This window comes from Sinohyriopsis cumingii, chromosome 14 (genome assembly GCF_028554795.1).
Source record: "Sinohyriopsis cumingii isolate HCF-2022 chromosome 14, ASM2855479v2, whole genome shotgun sequence".
Taxonomy (NCBI): domain Eukaryota; kingdom Metazoa; phylum Mollusca; class Bivalvia; order Unionida; family Unionidae; genus Sinohyriopsis; species Sinohyriopsis cumingii.
Window position 1 is genome coordinate 102,195,633 of NC_142974.1, and position 20,907 is coordinate 102,216,539.

Consider the following 20,907-nt stretch of genomic DNA (forward strand, 5'->3'; position numbering starts at 1 on the left):
GTATAGACAGGAAATAGAAACAATCAAAATTATTGTTGAAGCGTTTAGACAATCACTATTGAAAACAGATCAACACGAAAAAATAAAAATCCCTCATGAGAATATCATCAACACAGTATACACAATTCAGCATGGATCATTCGATTGGACTTCTACACAGAATACAGTAGATATCACCGCAACTGTTAAGGGTATTTATCGATTGACATTGATTTCGGCGATGCAGTTTAGTATATCATCGTCGAGTTCATCCGGGTTTAACAATACAATATCAACAATTATAGACAAGGACGCAACTGAACGGTTTGTGATTAAGACCGTTGATAGCAGTATATTTAGGGCAGACATCACATGGTATGTGGAATTTGTAGCGAATCTAAGTAATTAAAAACACTAGCTCTTTTAAAATAAAAATGACCACCAAGGAAATTGAATCAGAGGTATCACCGACGTCACATCAATATCGATTCGATACCGCAAAAGAATTTTCCGCGAATTTGAAAACGCTTTCCGAACAATACCGTGCAAAAATAAAAAAATACCGTCGTAAAATAACCGCCATCGACGCGGTCGTGTACTCGGTGTCGGGTATAGTAGCTGGCGCCGGTGTTATTTTATCCACGGTGACCACGATAACCCCGATCGCTGTTCCAATCGCTGTCTCCGCAATGACAACAGTTGCTGGAGTTGCCAACGCAATCACTAGGAAGATATCATCGTGTTTTCAGAAAAAACTCAACGAGTATACAGTAAAACATCAAATAGTATCCGACGCATACTCGAAATTATCCGGGTTGATCTCGTTATCGATTGATAATTTGTTCGTATCCGATGTTGAATTCTCCACGATGGTCCAGTTATATAGCTCCGCGATGTCAAAAATCGAGGATTTTCAACTGGAAGCCGAAACCACCTGGTTGTTAAAATTAGACACTAAAAACAACGAATAATAATAATGTCGCTGAACCCCGAAGGGTCTCAATTACTTCAGCGGATCGCGGAGAACACCACTCCGGTACAAACAAGTATGATATCGATAACATCAACGAAACCCGAATTCAGTGTGAACTTCCCATCGCCGGTTCCAGTGAAGGAAATAGCGCTGGCAAAATTGCGAGTATATCACAGTTGGCCTAATATCCGGGCGGACGCATTTAACGGACAACAACCTAATAACTCGCTGGTTTTTGCATGGACAAATAAGCCCGATGGGACCCCAGACTGGAATGAGGTTACAATACCAACTGGGTCATACCAAATAGAACAAATCAATAAAGAATTTCAACGCAGGATAAAATCGATCACAGGAAAAGAATCAAAAATCGCTATTACGGTTTATGAACCGACGTTATCGTCAACGATTGAAATAAACACACCGGGGTATATGGTTGATATTTATAACAGTTCAATAAGAACCATACTAGGTTGGCCTAAGAATCCACCCGCGGATTTGCACACAAATGTGCAATCGTATCATGAGATTAATCCCGGGTATCGAGATAATTTGTCTATTATGAAAAACACGTCATTACCCAGCAGGTTTATATTTCAAGACAGGAATACCATGCAATGGTATTTTCAGTATGACAAAACCCCTGAATCGATCGTCGTATTAACAGTTAATTTAGATGATATCACTAATGCGTTTGCCGAGATTAATTATATTTACCATTCACAACTAGAACAGCTACGGCAAACAAAAGCACGAAAACACGTTGAGGTGTTAAATCAACTTATATCAGACATGGAATATATCAATGAACGAATCGTTAAAACAATATCCGATAACAGCGATGGTAATAAACAAAAACTCCTAACCGAGTATAATATCACAGAAGCCGATTTACCCGATTTAAAGTTTTCAGGATACAACGCACCAGAACTAAGAAAATCTCTTAATGATTTTCTCGGTCCATCAACTTATATCCTCAAACACGATAACGGAGATGGTGGTAGGCATATCGCCCCGTACAACGTAAATATCGCATCGGTGATAGCGATTAATCTAGTGTGTGATGTTATCGAAGGGAGTTACCAGGTAAATACCAAGCAATCAAATCAAGCTCAACAGGGGTATATCCTTTATTCGTTTTCACCAACAGCCCCTCCCGGATTTTTAATCGTTGAGAGTCCGATTAATCCGGTCTATATGAGATGCCATAATCGGTTTTTAACGAGAATTAATTTTAGAATTACCGATCAGTCAAATAACCTAATTGATCTACAGGAGGAGGAGTTAGTGATCACTCTGTTTGTAAGATCATAGCAGCAGAGGGGGCGATGACATCGACGCGGTCGTCGATGTGCTTACCGGACGCTGACGACGCTGGGGATCGGCGCGCAGAAGGTGTTAATTAAACCAAATGACGACGCGACGACCCCCCAACGACGTCGTCGTTTTTTTTTTTACCAGGCGCTGACGACACTAGATCGTTGAGTGCAGAAAGTAATAATTAAGCAAAATAACGATTGGACAAAATGTCCGATTCGCCCCCCCTGCTGCTGTTTGGCCAGCCCCACGCCTATACTATACTGATGTGTTTGGCCAACCCCATGCCTATATTATCGTACAGTAACTAATGTGTTTGGCCAACCCCAAGCCTATACTATCGCAGTAACTAATGTGCAGTAACTAACGCTTTTTTGCTTTGGCAGCATTTGTAGGGGAAGTCTGAAATATACAACGACACCACTCACTATACTGGTACAATGCGCAACAACAACAACAAAAATTACATTAAAACAAGCACCCTTTCATTTTATGTGGTATTTCATACTGCAAACAAATGAATCATCTATTTTTAATTGTGGGTCTTTGAAGAATTACCGATTTGTACGTTTCTTAATATTGACCTAGATATACCAATTATTGCGCTAGCATGACGTTCAAGCCCATACCTACCTACCTACATGTATACATAATTACATACATACATAATAAGCTGACCAAGGATTATAGAAATAATATAGACTTGAATGGAAGTATTAGGCCACTATCGGTCTAACAATTTATGTGTATTGCATTTGTCATCAAAAGTACGTAATTTACGTCATCAAAACATGAGTATTTAGATATGATAACAAATTGGTATGTGTGTGTGTGTGTGTATGTGTGTGTGTGTGTGTGTGTGTGTGTGTGTGTGTGTGTGTGATTTGGATTTTTAACGCAGCTTTAATAATTGTTCAGTCATATCGCTACGATGTCTGCAGAGTGACAGTTTATAGTGATGTAGCATGATGTCCCACCCAGTCACATTTTCCTGATACCAGTCCGACCAGTCCTAACAATAACTTCTTAATGCTGAGCACCAAGCGAGGCAGCTGTTAGTACCATTTTTGTAAGTCTTTGGTATGACTCGGCCTGGGATCGAACCCACGACTTCCCGTATCCGAGGCGGACGCTCTAGCCACTCGGCCACCGGAACGGTTATGTGTTGTCATAATAACATGTTCCTACAATATGGCACCGAAGTATGCACATTTGTCATGTCTACATAGTCAACAAAACTGTAATCCGTAGGTCGTTTTGTTGACGTCTGCAATGCATGTACAATTTAAATATCGCGTCACGTGATAGTAGTTTATTACTTTGTTTGACTTAAGAACCATCTACTTGAAATGTACTTCAGTGACAACAAAAACACAAAAGTGACATATGGCACACTATGGCCTTATCTTCAAAATGTCACGATCTGAGAGGGCAATTATCTGTAATCAGTACTGGTCTTTGGTGCGAAAATGCGAATCATTTCACCTTTCGTCTCGCGAGTGTTTTGTTTATCCTTTGTTTCTATAGCAGAATGCATGCATTTTAGATGCAAATTAACTAATTGTGCAAATGAGTGATTTCCTGTCAAAGATTAGAATTAATATAATAAAGCGTGCGATTTCATTTATACTTTATTTGAATTTTAATGAATCCCTTTATTTGAATTTTAATGAATCCTCCATTTATATCATGAAATAAGTATGAATAGATGTACTGTTTTTATGAGTACAACTTGAGTCAACTTTGAATGCTCTGCAGCTCTCTGCGTCTGAAAATGGCTTCAGTGGAACAGGTTACTCTCCGTTTCACCACGTCATGTGACAAGTTCTGACCCTGAAATATTTAGAAACTCGAAAGGTTATTCAAGGTCACGCTACTTGAACAATTGTAAATCTAGAATTTTAACAATTGTGAACAAAGTGTATGTAACAACTGTAAATACAGTGTGGCTAACAATAGTAAATATAGTGAAGGTAACAATAGTAAATATAATGTGGCTAACAATAGTAAATCTAGTTAAGGTAACAATAGTAAATATAGTGTACGTAACAACTGTAAATATAATGTATATAACTGCTGTAACTATAGTGATGATAAATATAGCGCAGGTAAAAATTGTAAATATAGTGTAGGTAACATTGTAAATATAGTGTGGGTAACAATTGCAAATATAGTGTAAGGAACAATTGTAAATATAGTGTATGTAACTACCGTAAATAAAGTGCATGCAGTGGCGTCACTAGGAGATGCGGGAGTGCGGATCGCACCGGGTGACACCATCAGAGGGGTGACACCAAAATGACTCTATAAAAATTTTGATTTTTTGTGCAGGAAGGGGTCCATGGGGGTGACACCATGAGTTACATCAACCCTAGTGACGCCACTGAGTGCATGTAAGAAATTGTAAATATGGTATAGATAACAATTGTAAACATAGCGTAAGTAATAGTTGTAAATATAGAGTAAGTAACAATTGATAAAAAGTGTATGTATCAATTGTAAATATGGTGTATGTAACAATGGTAAACATAGTGTATGTAAAACTTTTTAAAACAAAATATCGTGCAGGTAAATATTGTAAATATGGTATAGATAATAACTGTAAATATAGCGTATGTAACAGTCGTAAATATAGTGTACGTAACAATTGTAGAAATTGTGTATGAATCAATTGTAGATATAGTTTAAGTAATAGGTGTAGATATAGTCTAAGTAACAATTGTAGATATAGTGTATGTGAAGGGATGGACATGTTTTAAACTGCTACTAATAACTTTTTTCTTTTTTCAGCTTTCTATGAGTCATTAATAAAAAAAATAAGTTTACATAATTTGCCCTTAGTCCAAACCAACAAGGAAATCGTTACCATGGTAACAGAAATTAGAACAGCAGCAGCAACAACAACTGCAATAATAATAATAATAGTGATAATAATAATAACAATATCCCGTCACTGTTACCTTAACAATTATTCGAAGCAATGTCAATGACACATAAAAAAATCATCGAAAACAGGGGCAGAGGCAGAATGATTAAAAAAGCAATGTATTACATTTTCTTTGTGTGTGCGTGTGTGTGTGTGTGTGATAAGAGAGAGAGAGAGATTAACCTAAGAGATCTGCCACACTGGAGCACTGGTTGTGTGACTTTCTGTTCCATCTGAAATAAATAAATAAATAAATAAATTTATTAAAACGAGGAACAATGGACATGATTACTTTATTAGGTTCTCTCATATCACTGGCGGATCCAGAAATATTATGGCATGTGTGGTAGTGGAGAGGCCTACACAAGTGAGTGGCCTGTGGGGCAGAAACAGATTATTGTATAATAGGTTAATTGCCCGTGCTAGAACGGGTATTTTTTTTTAAAGATAAAAAAATAAAATTCGGATGAGTTTAAAAGAAATTTTTAACATAAAGATACAAAAGTTTATAAAACTTTGGGATGCCACCGCGAGTTGCGAACTCGCGATCTTTTGTTTAGCAGCCGGAATACACAGAAAGAAAGAAAGAAAGAAAGAAAGAAAGAAAGAAAGAAAGAAAAAACGAAAGAACGAAAGAAAGAAAGACAAAAATGGGTTTTTATGTATAAGACTAGTTTAATTGCCCGGTCTAGGACGGAAATAAAAATAAAAATGTTAAACAAAAATAAATACAATTCGGATGATAGTTTCGAGGAAAGTATGGACATTAAAACATATATAAAGTTTTTAAACATTTGGGATGCCGCAGCGAATTTCGAACTTGTAACCTCTTGTTTGCCAACCAGAACACAGAAATAAAGAAAGACATATCTGGGTGCTTATATATAAGATAATTCTAGCAAGTGTTGACAGACTTAAATCGCGCTTAATCCCTCCTTAAATACCGGTTATACTAAATTGCGAACCTGTTTGCTACATACATCAAAAATTTTAAATTCTTGAAAAACGTATAGTGCAAAATTAATGCAGTTTTAAATGAATCACCAGTTTTGAAGCATACAGCCATTAAAGAAACTTATTTAGAAGATATGATCCGTAACTTCATTAATTTATCACGCAGCTTATGTAATTTTATTAACTATATTAATTATTTTTATGTACATTATCTTCTGAAAGGGGCCATGCGCACTTCTGAAGGTCTCGCTGGATTTTAGTATCAGAGGATTCTTTCATGAAGGGTGGAGTTTTAGATTATAGTCAAATACACTGCGTCTTACGATTTTACGTAAAAGAGAAAAGAGGGATAACTCACGACATCGTCCACAATATTTCCGACAGTGGAGTTCTACCCAGTTATTATACTGGAAGTTCGTACACAGGTCGGCTCCATATGCGTCACAGTTTGGCAACGTGTCCTCACAAGTCTGGGCTGAAAAAACAAGCGTATAAATATGCTTTAAAAATTCACGGTAAACGTTGGCTTTTTGGTTCTGCATTTTTTTTCCCTCCTAATGACGAATTAGGTTTTCTAGAGTTGGTAAGGCGGTTAAACTTATAATACGGCGCTGCTGCATCAGGTGAGACCAAAATGATATGCATCTATACAAGTATAACGAAACGGTTCTTAAGGATGAACATAAATTAATCACATGAGTATACAAAGGCATTCTTTCAGTAATTAGATCATATTTATCAAAATATAATGAACCAAACGTCTCTTGTAATTAACCATACAGCTTGCAGAATGCTCTTATCGCCTTGCATCTAAATACAAACATGTTTACTGTTGTCAAAGTTAATAAATTGCTGCATTTATTCAAATTAATAATACTTAGTCATTAATACCGATATGGCCAATCAAGGGCGAAAATGTCCGGATCAATGCCAAATTGTGATATATCACGTGGCGTTTTATCTGGGAAAAGTATAATTTAGATTCTTGGATGAAATTTACTGATTTATTGTATATAACGGAATACACGGATATAGGTAGAATGGTCAATGCTTGAGACACCACACGCAATATGTCAAAAATCAATCTTCACGCATCAAAGCTTATTTTTCAGTACTTTTAGCTTTGTTTCTATCTTTTTAAATTAACTCTTCCCATTACCCCCGTCTCATTGACCCCCTGGTATCGATTTGTATTGTGCTTATAGTGTTACACTGAAACAGCAGCAAACCAAACTGCTTAAGTCACGATGCTGGCACTTGTAAGAAGTAGACATATTGAGACTGAAACCTTTGTATTGTAGTGATTAAAAGTGCGTATGCAACGATTTCGAGTCTGAGATACAAGACAAAGTTGAAAGGTCAAACAGCTTACTACATCTGTTGCAGTACTGACGGCAATTGTCCTCAACCCAGCTGTAAAAGATGATGTTATCACATATTTTTGTTCCGTATTCTTGACAGTTGTTGATTGCATCCGTGCAGGTGGCTGCGGAATAAAGCATTTAATATGAGGATAACAATTTAACTACATTCGACGTAAGAAGTCAATCCGATAAAAATATAATTCAGGGACGAGGAGGTCAATAAATACTGAGCATAGTCGAATCATATTTAAATAAGCCTGAGAATAAAATTATCAAGGTTCAATTTATGTTACAATATTCAGTCGATTTTGTTGTTATATGCCTTTTCATTAAAACATCCTCCCCCCCCCCCATCACGTACTCCCCTCCACTTTCCTTTGTTCTTTTCCTGTGGCGCATAGCAGAAAAGTGTATTTTGCTATTCTTTCACTATTTAAATTAAAACCAGATATTATAAAACAAAAGGAAATTTAAGAAAACATTGTACTTTTTCTACTGAACGTTCTCGGGACTATATGAACATTTATTTCGCATGAAATAAATTCCAATTTTTCTGTCTTATACAGGAAGTTTGCACAGTATTATGTTTCCGCGGAACAAATAATTCTGACAATCAAAATTGTAAACGTTAGTGCAGACCTCTTGTTATGTGAATTAATTTTGTTTCAAAATTTTGTAATGCATTTCCTCTTGAAAGAAATAAAGATTAGTTTTTAAACGAAATTGACACAGCTTTGAAGCGACTACAGACAACATATATCGGTTTGAGCACGTGTACACCGGACATACGCAGTTTAACTTCCAAGACTAGACTATGGTCTTAAGAAAAGAGAAAGTACTTTATTTTCTCAAACATTTGACACAAATCTGTCAACCTGAATCTTCTAAAGACCACATATACCACTTCGATCATACGACTCCACCAGACATGCGCAGTTTAGCTTCCAGAAGTAGACATTGTCCGATGATCAAATTATATCGTTAAAGCAAACCAAATGTCTTATGAATTTTTTTTTCTCAAAACATTTTGTACTTCTTTCTCTCAAAAAGGGGAGGGGAGGGGGTCTTATTTATTTAAGAACGACAGTTACACGACTCCGCGATTTTGACGCGACTAAAGTCTACGCAAATCGGTTTTATCACGCGGGTTGACATGTGCAGTTTAACTTCCGGGACAAAAACGATCCATGAACGCCCTTCCTCTTGATGTGTTCAGATGATCCTAATATCTATAGCCTCAGCCAATTTCAATTTGTTTAGCACCCGCCCCCCCCCCATAATAACCCCCACCCTCACCCCATCCCCCACACAAACAAAACAAACAGAAATTCAAATTGATAATAAGCAGCTCTGGAGAAATATGGTCTCTTTCATAAATCACTGATGGTAAGTACCTGTCGCTGAGCCATCCATTATTTTGCCCACTCCAGACTGTAAACCTGAATAAAGAAAAATGCTTAGAATTATCCCAGTTTTCTACAGTATGTGAGAAAGAGTAAAATATGGCTGTTGTAGAAAATCATCGAATTTCTTGTAAAGCTAACACGAAGCCTAAGTACTCTGTTTTGATTTTCTTTCTTTTCCACCATGTTTATCTTGCGTGTGAAAACCAGAAGGGTTTGGGATACGCATAAAATTAATCGCTGTAAGAAGTATCTGCACGCTGTTCAAACCTTTTGGAAATCACGATGACGGTTATCAAGTTTCTAGGATGATGAACCAAAATAACGTGTAGAATATAATGTAGTGTTTGGTCGACGTTGTGAGATACTTGTCTTTATATATCAGGTCTTGCGAATAATACCCAATCTAAGAAGTGTTACAAGTCGTGACGTTCGACAACGATTTAAGAGTACACCAGTTTGCAGTGGATGATCCGGGCGAAGATCTTCTCAATTGACGGAATTTATTTATTTATTTATTTATTTATTTATGTATTTATTTATTTAAAACAATTCTCATTTGCAAGAAATCCGTATTGTATACCATTAAGATTCAATCTGATCGTAAAACGATTAATTTATTGACTTATTTATTAGAATAAAGACTAGAGAGAGAGAGACAGAGAGAGAGAGAGAGAGAGAGACAGACAGACAGACAGACCGACAGAGATAGTAATGTTGATTATTAAACATACACGTACACATGAATGGATAGGCATATCAACATACCTGTGCAGAATTCGCAATATTTTGGGCAATTGTGTGTTGCCCATGTATAGTACTGCGGATCGTCACAAACAGATTTCCCATAATCCTTGCAGTTATTAATACTATCTTGACATGGATCTAAAAAAGCAAATAAGTTTTATTCAATGGAATTCATTCAATTAAATCAGTTTGTTTTGTAAACACATCAACAACAAATAGTTTTATTTACACGAACAACAACACAGACCAATGAGTAATACATTTGTATATAGTATAACCTTATTATAAACACACCAGCCTCTCCGATTTCACTGTAAAATTATACGATTGAACAACATCATAACAAGAACTGTAAACCAGACCTTCTAGCAATGTGTGAGCGGTATCTAGAACGCAGACGAAACATTTTGCTTTGCAATTAAATCGGACATTTCTATTTTTTAAGTATCAGATTTCAGAGCTCTTGAGTATGATATTACCTGTCTGACACTTTTTTAATCTTCAAGGGAAAATAAGTTGAATTTCGACTCGCAAAATTTAGCAGGTTATCGCTACCACCATCACCACCACCACTTCGGACCATCTCTCTATCTACTATTACAGCAACAACGGTAACAAAACGAACGACAGTAACTACAATTACAACACAACTACTGTTATTACTTTAGCTGTTGGTCCCTTCATGAAAACCACTATCGTAAATAAGACATTGAAACTATCGATATTTTTAAAAATAGCCTTAAGCATCGGTGTATGGTGACAGCAACAAGGTGTCCCATGTAAACAACAAATGCGTCGTGAATACGTTGGATTATTTTTTTTCTCTCATTATTTCTAACTATTTTTATCTATTGCAACAAACCCTTTGATATTTCTGGGCAGGTATAATCGTATATTTCCCTCTATATTATATTTTTATATATTTTACACATTTCCAAATCTTTCTATAGGCTGATGAGAAAATATTCCAAGGAGAATTTTTTTTTAAATTTAAAAATGGAGTGATTTAGCCAGAATGTGACAAAGCTGGCAGCCAGTTTACAGTCGCTTTTGAATGTTAATCTCAATGGACTCGCCACAGACTTGCAAGTTAGACTATATTTCATTTCAGTAGAATATGTCACTCTTAAATACCCTGACATCTGTAAAGAATTACCCTTCATTTGACACGTGTTTACTTCTAACAATCTGATAAATTATTTCCAGATTCAAATTATTTGGAACATGATTGCATTTGCCACGAGGCTGATAACATTCTTCGACCATCCAAATCAGGACCAGCCAATTAGTCATTAGACCGACAAAGGACGAGTATCTGGGTCAAGGTCTAGTTCTGAAAACCCTTCTATTTATTTGGGTGCACTTCAAAGAAACACGTGTATCGGACTAACGTGACAATGAATCTTCTTTAAAACCAATCATCATTTAATTTTCGCAAAGTGAAGGGGAGTTTGGCTCTGATTTTCCTCTGAACCAGTATATTTTTGATTCCTCAACATAATTTATTTTGTCATTTAATATGTCGGATCTAATTAGAGCAAGAATAATTTTCATTTTTCTAGGGGCAGCAAATTGTTTAAAAAAACTTTCCAGCCCCATCCCCACTCCGAAAATTAAACATTCGGACCCTAAGAAGAAATATGCAATAAAAAGTAACACGATGAATGTGATTTGGTCACAACAATTCGAATGGACATTCTCCTTACAGACGGGCAAAGTTTTTGCTTTTCTATCTTGCGAGCTTTTATTGAATATTTTTTGTCTCTTCCCGCTATTTGTCTTGTTTGTTGAAGACCATCGATTTATATCTGCTCACATTGGTAGAAATGAATGTTGCATTTAGTTTTGTTTTAATTATTATTTATATATCCAAAATAAAAGAGAAGCTATCTGCCAAGACAAATATTTATTTTGTGTCCCAAAATAATTACCAGTGTATATTAACGATCTCTTATATCTCACCAAAGAGACGGATGAAAATTTGTTAATATCGACATGTTTTTCATAGAATCTGCAATTTAATTTCATTTGTTCTTAATCATTCTTAGTATTACTCGCGTGGACATAAACCACAAAAAATTCTAAGAATTAAATATGTCATTTTTGTCTTTGTTATATGTTTCAGGGTTATTTTAAGCAAGCAATCTTTTAGAACGAGTAGGTAACTTAAATTTGAAAATAGTTACTTACATTTGAATGTTATACATTTCTGACACAATGCAATCAGTTCCACAAATTCAAAATATTTTTCAATAATGTCGTGTGCAGGAGAACTCCTATAGTAGGAGAAATTGTATTTTAAGCAATTTTGGTAACATTTATGTTTTTAGTCCAGATTTGTGAAACGTGTAATAGAATCCTTATTTTTAACATACCAGCAAGACCCGCACGACACCTGTTTCTGTAGTTGAAAACATTTGGTTAACTTATGTGACAACCTTTGACTGGCCTTAAAATTCTCAAATTCTGTAATCGATGATTTCTCAAAATTAGAGTCGGAAAATCGTAGGAATAAATTTCACCATGTTATGTTACTAGTAAATACTAGTTCTAAAACCTAAATTACATGATAAAAGGATTATTTTCAATGTAAAAGGCCTTAATAGATAATAACAGCAAGACAGAGCCAATCAACTATTCGCATGAGTAGATAGCGGTTTTCGACTGTTGAATGCCAATGATGACGTCATAATACACAGAAAGGTAAAAAACAAACAAAAATGGACCAATATATATATATCTATTTATATATATATATATATATATATATAATCAATAATACTATCAAACAGGTTAGAGAATTTTAAAATCGTACTCTACGGAGATTCGAACCTAGGTCCGCGGCTAAATGACATCCATCGCCTTGCCTGCACACACGAGCCCATAATCAACCACGATTAAGCATACATAAATCGGTGCTGTATGCACTCGTGTGTAGCAGACACATTCGCATGACGACCTAGTAATTAATTATCATGTATCTACTCAGTCATTCCGGTTTCCTTTCCAGGGATAGCACTTTCCGTTCTGTCTGATATATATATATAGTTGTAAAATATGAATGCACGAGAACCTACAGAGGTACACACAGTATATTGACTAAAAAAAAACACTTCCCCAGTCTATGCTGTCTTGAAGTACTGACTATAATAAAATTTGCCTCAGGAAGTAAGATATAATTCCTATAGACATTAAACGAGGTTAAACAATGATAACTTAGTTTGAACGTATAGGCATGAGAAACAGTGTGTCTTTTGCATATATGGGTTAAATGGGACTTGTGCTGGTGGCTGGTTTGTAAACATTCGACCATCATACACCTACGCATTACCATGTCAGGGTTTGTAAACATTTGAGCGTGATTTACCTATGGGTTACAGAGAAACCTCTGTAATCAACCATAAATAATAGCACAAGTATAGTTCAGTATATTCATTTCTTATAGCAAACGTTGTGATAGACATGGTACACATAAAACAAATACTAGGAATGACTCATCGAAGTCATTTCCGACTGCCACTCGCGCGAGGGGTATTTAAAAAGTTTCTGTTTTAGTGAACAGTACACCAGTGCATTCTCTGTACACGTTATCAGTCGAATCGTCCAGTTATTAAATGCCATTTCGTGTTCACGTTTTGGTATGTTGTTTACGCTGAAAGACTCTTCTTCCAACCGCATGGATGCTTTCAATAGTCTGCCTCTCAGTGAATCTTTAATAACCGGATTCAGACAAAAAATTATATGGGCTGTAAGGGAGGTGCAGCAAAGTTTTTAAGCTTTGCTCCTTCACGAAGTCTGCCGCGACGACAGAGTATGCACCAACGCGCTGTCGTGGAGGAAATGGAAACCTCGGGTAGCGGTGCGTAAACGGGTGGTTCGGTAGCATTCCACAACTTTTGTCAACACTTTGGAGGCACAGATATGTCCGATGATAGTAGCAATGTCAGGTACAGGTACCTGGACGATCGGGCCTTTCGCATTGAAAAAGAAATGCGTCTCTTGACAGTCCAACTACGTCGAGCAGTTTGTGGTCCCTGCTCGTTTTCTCTATCCAAACTATATGATTTTCTCTCGAGTTTCATCACCTCATTCTGCGCCAAGGTCGACTATCAATTTGTTTATATTATTCTTTGGCCAATCGACTCTGAGGTCACGTATGCATCTTAAGAGCAACAAATTAATTCCAAACATGTGGCCCCATTACTGTTTCATTGTCATAAATTACTGAAGTAAATATAATACATCTCTTGGAAGTCATTTTGAAACTGTTCTTTTAAAAAATTGGTTTAATATGTGTATTTGCAAAGCGTAAATTGCCGATGCTTATTGGAGCACTTCTGTTGTAAAATCTTCAATTTCGTGGGCTGGAAAGTTTTTCACGCTGTAGAGCTCTTCAATTTTAAAGGTAAGTAAATCTTGCTTGTAGTTAGCAATCCTATATGCCTAAATAAACGTGATCGGTTTACACCCCAACACCCCCCCAAAAAAAACAAAAAAAAAAAAAAACAACAACAACAAAACAATGGAATTTCTGAAGTTTATCATGACATGTGAGAATCTCATTCAAACGTCTCAGATTTGGCTTGTAACTTTTTTGGCTATTCAACCCTAGCCTGTTTTTGATAACTCGTCAATGAATGTGGGATCCATCTTACACACAGCTTTCTGAGTTTCAAAATAATTCTTAAATATATTAAAAACAGCTGACACATTAATGCTCGTGATAATAGAAATATTTTTCACTGTGTAGTGGGCATCTTCATCGGTTACTCCCTTCATAACAGCCACTATCCGTCACCAATCGCAGGCGATGTCCTTCCTAAACGTGCGTCATCTTCCATAAATTCGCGACGATCTTTAAAATAATGAAACCATCTCAAAATATTTTAACACGGAATTATATCCACGCACTTTATCCAAGTCGAATTTTGAAAACCATAAGAGCGCCCGAATTTAACAATATATTATCTGGACAATGACAAAATTACTCCCATTTTCCGACGTAGTTACGTCAACTCTCATTTACCTATGTTACATTACACGCATACAGCTACAAGTATCATGCGTGTTGCACGTGCGGCTGCAGATTATTTATATAGCAGTATTTTACCTATCTATCGGCATTAAATTGATTTTCATATTCAAAGAAAACAAAAACGTTATGACAAAATATTCAAAACTTTTTAAATGGCATTCGTAAACAGGGGCTGTTGTTTAAGTCCCACATCTGGGACTAGAAATCTAGTCCCACCTGTCCTCAGTAACACAACAAATATAGTTTATGTGCACATGGTATGTGCTAAATGAAAGCGCTGAAGACAATGTTGCGTGGTCTCTTTGTGTTTTTCAAAACAGCTGTGAGACAGCGGTTAAGAGGTAGAACGCATTAGACCTTACTTGTAACCCCATGTTTTAGTCGAAATTTAAGTTACCACCCATTATTTAACTTAGCAAAAATATGGAAACAATTGTATCTATAAATCTAATAGCTACGTTTGTACTTCGCTTATTTAAATTATTCGAACCATATATTTCACAAGTAAAAAGATGCTTCGTTTTGTAATCGACGATTGAGAAATATACCTTCACTTTCTTTGCTATATAAAATATATTTATTAAGATCACTTGCATCATTCGTACGAAAATGCCCCATTAATTTAAATAGGAATATCATCTGATATAGTATTGCAGAACTTCACAAAAATGGATTGACGCAATCACCATATTTATATTACTTATTGTAGTTTAGAAGATGGTAACGGAACCTTGCATAGGACTTTGACATATGCATTTCAAACACTGCGCATGAATGAAAAGGCATCTCTAGCTGGCAACATCCAACAGACATCATCAAAGGCACAAGACTTATTCTAATATTCTACATTTAAAAAAGACAACTAACTATTGAGTCTAAATTTACGAGGCATGAAAATGAGATTCAGTGTAGACCTTCAATGTAAAATATAACTAATGGCAAATAAAGAGATAGTGCCGTTAGAGACAGATACGTAAAACAAATTGCCAAACAAAGGTTATCTTTTTTAAAAAGACAAACTTGGGATTTTAATTAATCTGGCAGCTGATGTTATTTTGTGCCAGAAGGAAATTAAACCATACATACTCAATCCTCTTTGCTGGCCGAAGGTAAGAGCACAGACGCCTGACAGAAACACAAGTATCCCTCTATCCATTCTGTTTATTTTCTTAATTCCTACGAGGTTAACGTGATTAATAAACCCTTCCTCTGACCGGAGATCCTTATATATTTTCCCGGGTGTCGACTGTTAAACCAAGACGCACTGGAATGTATCTGACCTCGTGATACCAGCAAATACCTGTCTGAGATAAAGAAATTTACATCGTTTGGCGCATGGGGAACAAAAGGTACAATATTTGTCAACAATTTTGTACAGATTCGTATAACATACATCAATTAATATCTCTTTTAAGAAGACAAAGGATTAACATTTCAAAATTACAAACAAATCAAGATAACAAAATCACGTAGGCACACTACCGTATTAGTTTCGAAATGCGGAACATTTCAAGCACATTGATTAGTTACTGGAGTATTGGGGTAGCCATAATTGTCCAGAAATAATGAATTTTTGCTTGTTATTGGCCGCCACGCTAATTTGAAGAAATTCACCACCCTTCCAAAAAAGCCGTCCCACCATACAAAATCGTCTTGGCTCTTTTGAAAACCAAAACAGAACCAAAATATACTTATACAAAGGCAGTCACGTGACAGCAGTCTTACAATCGAGTTTCAGAATATATATTAAACAGAAAATTTTAACTAGTCAAAACAATCTAGACCTTAATGTCGCCACGTAACCAAACAATGTAAGATAGAAAGTTATACAATTAATTACTTAATTGAGAGGTATACGATTTCCTTAAACTGAAGTTAACATCACTATATTACGAAGTTATTAAGGGCTTCAATCGAAACTGTCACATTTGTTTCTGTTGGGATTATGTTTTATCATTGTAGACAATAACGTGACAAGTTCCTTGGTTCGTTGTTAACAACATGGGGATATTTTCCAGGTTTGCTTAGTTTTACAACGGGCGTGTGTATTATTTTAACTTGACTTTTAAGTACACAACCTCATGCTATTTACGTAATGAATTCCAGTGTTCGGGTATTCAAACATGATTTTGGAATGTATGCTTCACGATCAAAAATACGTAAGACATACTTCAACATTTCTCTTTATTTCTGACTTTTTTCTGACATTCATTTAATCTTTGTTCACAACATGGAAAGAGTTTCCGTTTTTAAAATGGTTTTCAAATGAGTTTTGTTAGTCAGCTGTCAAATAGACAATGCCATACCATGTATGTTAAAGTTTCCCTTACGAAACGTTTTCTTTTCACGATCATCATATACCGAATAGATTCACCAAAATTCCTATTGATTTCGGATTTTAAAAAAAAAAAGTAATCTTTCTTTATCCTTTGCTTGATCGGCGATCAAATGTACCTGCCATTTCTTATCTTAATTTTTATGGAAATCATGCGTAATGTATTGAATGTAGATTTTGCAAACAAAAAATATCGAACAGCGGAGAATTTAGAAACCTCATAATAAATTATTTTAAAATTATTTTTTTTAAAAAAAACATTGATTGAGGTTTCAAAATGAATCTTGTTTTATGAGAGTTTTTCGATAACGACAAAACCGATTTGGCATTTCTTGTGATAGTAAGACGGACGTGACCACCTGACCACCATGATGTTTAGACATATCTTATACTAATAAGACGGACATGACCACCATGATGTTTAGACATATCTTATACTAATAAGACGGACATGACCCCCATGATGTTTAGACATATCTTACACTAATAGGACGGACATGACCACCATGATGTTTAGACATATCTTATACTAATAAGACGGACATGACCCCCATGATGTTTAGACATATCTTACACTAATAGGACGGACATGACCACCATGATGTTTAGACATATCTTATACTAATAAGACGGACATGACCCCCATGATGTTTAGACATATCTTATACTAATAAGACGGACATGACCCCCATGATGTTTAGACATATCTTATACTAATAAGACGGACATGACCATCATTATATTTAGACATATCTTATACTAATAAGACGGACATGACCACCATGATGTTTAGACATATCTTACACTAATAGGACGGACATGACCATCATTATATTTAGACATATCTTATACTAATAAGACGGACATGACCCCCATGATGTTTAGACATATCTTATACTAATAAGACGGACATGACCCCCATGATGTTTAGACATATCTTATGCTAATAAGACGGACATGACCATCATTATATTTAGACATATCTTATACTAATAAGACGGACATGACCACCATGATGTTTAGACATATCTTACACTAATAGGACGGACATGACCATCATTATATTTAGACATATCTTATACTAATAAGACGGACATGACCACCATGATGTTTAGACATATCTTACACTAATAGGACGGACATGATCATCATTATATTTAGACATATCTTACACTAATAGGACGGACATGACCACCATGATTTTTAGGCACATCTTATGATAGACATGCGAGATTAACGGCCATGACGTTATTATCAAGCAGTCCCCAAACAAATAAGCAAACATTTTTAAACATGTGTTATTTTAACCTATCCCAAACAGGAGATATGAACTATTTACTAGCATGTAAGTACAAAATTACTTGTAACAGAATATTATGGAGCTGCTTTCTACCACTGCTTCTCCCTGCATCTCTAATTCTTGTTTTTCTTAGTACATCGCTGTACGCTTGCCCATCCGTCTGTATGTCTGTCTGTTCGAGAGTAGCATCCACATGAATGTTTGATAGATTGGTATACCAAATTCGCCCACAACTCGATCCCAGTTCTAAATATGACTGCATGCTCTGTTAGATTTTGTTGAGTTGGCAAGGAATTAGAAGATATGGTACACAGGACCACACTGTTCATCATCTGATGCCCATAAAGTGGACTGGATCAACCATACATATGCAAATAAGGATCCGGAGGTTTCATATATGGTCAAAGCTCGTCGTACTAAAACGTAATTGTGCGCAAACAAGGTTAGTTATCCCTTGCATTTTTATCCTTGTGTGTGAATATATAAACTTACACCAGTTTTTTTTTTCTTCAGTCTTTTCAGAAAAGTATCATATTATATTTTCGTCAAAAGTTATAAAGAGATTTTAAAAAGACCAAACAGGATATATAGTTGTTCCAGAGGACGAGTGTGCCCTTGTTTCGGTTCATTCCATGTGACGTTATTAGTTTTGGTGATGATAGACATGCACCATTTTATCTTTCAGAGTATTCTGTTTATCAACATAGTCGCTGTCGTCCTCGTCATCATCATCATCATCATCATCATCATCCCTTGCCATAGCAAATTTCTTTCTGTCATTACTTTTCTTTAAAACATTGTTAAATCAGTCTACCCTAAAGTGAGTACCATGATTAAGCATTATCAGGCGAACGAATGATGAAATATCTATATTATGAACTAACTGCAATACATCCTTACATATAATTTGTGAATTCTACAGACACAATTTATACGACCAGAAACACTCGAAACACTTTCCAAAAAAGAAAAGAAAGAAAAGATTGAATTAATGTATCTTCTGGTCTTTACAAATCTGAAAATCAGCGCAACTCAAAATTGCACGAAATTCCAGGTAATAGGTATACATTTTACATGTCTGTTAGAAAATGTGGAATGTATCTAGCCACATGAAACAAGCATTGAAGTAGAAGCAAGCTTTTCGAATATCCAGTATTTTTTACATTTAGAACGTTATTTGTAGGAAGTAATCGAATCTATTTGCAAATAAAGGCCTAACGAGTGTCACATTACTGTTTCAAAATTACTTCTCGCTAGAAAATTTAGTTAAAAATAAGAATTTACATTGACAGCCTTAGATTTGAGGAGAATAAGGATAGATTTATAAATGAATGTTACATAAACTTTCAGTTCTATGCTTTTGTATAGCAATTAAAAATTTAATGTGCTATTGTGAATGTGACATCAGCATTGCAACACTTGGTCAAAACAAGTAAACAACATGAAATTCCTCTCACTGTTTTGTGTTTTTCCCAGGTTTCAGGATAGCTATGGGTTGCACATATATTTGTTGTGCGAAAGGGGGCTAGTTAGAGGAAGAGGTATCGTTCCTGAGAATTTTGTAAATTTGGTGACATTAGTCTTGACGAAATTTGCAGTTAACGTGTATAAATACTGGGGACAAAATTCAATTATTGATGTTGACCGAAAGAGCCTAGAGACTGTAAGGACAGCTATTAACTATTAGAGAAAAATTATGCATCAGTCTGGACAGATGCACACGGAATTATGTCCCATTTTATCGAACGGGAAGCACCGGTCGACTAAGAGACAACCCTTGATTCTTTGCGATGATAGGCACATATGAGCTTATTTTTAACACTCAATCAATCGTCAATATCCTGGTAAATAAAGTGAGATAAATGCATTGACATGCCTCGAATGAAAAAGTTTAAAATTCGAGTGCTGATGTTTTGCTGGAAACAGACATTTAATCTGTCCCATACACATAAGTCTCTCAGACAATGTCAGTTCGGACAAAAATATGTTGTAAGTAAAATAATTGCAAAATAATCTGATCTTCGTAGAATTAGATACCAGTAGAGCTACAAATGATGATGAGTGGCTTAATTCCGCACGAGTGATATAAGTAATTCATTATTTACATAGATAGTCCAAAAATATGTGAAACAAACTCATCAAAGAGTGGGTTCAACATTGAATTCCGGATAATTTAATTTATTTGATTTTCTGTTTGTATATGAGTTTTCAGTTTCCTCAAGAATTCCCACCAACTTATGTAAGCATATTTTCCTTATTTTATTGGTAGATTTGAAAGGTAAATGAAACATATCGCTACATTTCTTTGAAGGTCCAATTTGAAATTCATTTAAACTAAAGAAGATTTATGTTCTTCAAAAAATTTCTTCTTTATCCCTCCACTCACACCGCCACAATCAAAACAGAATTCTCTACATATGCAAAATGATACTAGGATGCATAAAATTGCTTACCAAAACGTTTAGTTTTTAAGCCAGTCTTCTTCGATATCGTCCCGCCAGTACAAATCTAGCCTGGTTTGGCTCGTTCTATCTCATTTATACAACTGGTTTTAAGCAGTCATTAATTTTTTAA

The 20,907-nt window shown here is 35.6% G+C and overlaps 1 protein-coding gene across 1 annotated transcript; it reads right to left on the reverse strand.

The window, feature by feature from the left end:
* Positions 1-3,928: 3,928 nt before the first annotated feature.
* Positions 3,929-20,829, reverse strand: LOC149784505 (uncharacterized). Its single transcript, XM_089933280.1, has 8 exons — positions 20,787-20,829; positions 15,785-16,002; positions 9,685-9,801; positions 8,908-8,952; positions 7,522-7,635; positions 6,508-6,624; positions 5,379-5,428; positions 3,929-4,102 (listed from the first exon to the last, which is right to left on the reverse strand). Exons 2-7 carry the CDS (start codon positions 15,852-15,854, stop codon positions 5,379-5,381), a joined length of 513 nt encoding a protein of 170 aa, XP_089789406.1. The 5' UTR covers positions 15,855-16,002; positions 20,787-20,829; the 3' UTR covers positions 3,929-4,102.
* Positions 20,830-20,907: the final 78 nt, after the last annotated feature.

What these genes read in the sequence shown, in the direction of transcription:
- LOC149784505 (XM_089933280.1), bottom strand. Translation starts at nt 15,854, where the DNA reads ATGGATAGAGGGATACTTGTGTTTCTGTCAGGCGTCTGTGCTCTTACC. An exon ending in AATGGATGGCTCAGCGACAG is followed by an intron (nt 7,636 to 8,907) that starts GTACTTACCATC and finishes TTTATTCCGCAG; the next exon opens with CCACCTGCACGGATGCAATC. An exon ending in GAAATATTGTGGACGATGTC is followed by an intron (nt 5,429 to 6,507) that starts GTGAGTTATCCC and finishes TATTTATTTCAG; the next exon opens with ATGGAACAGAAAGTCACACA.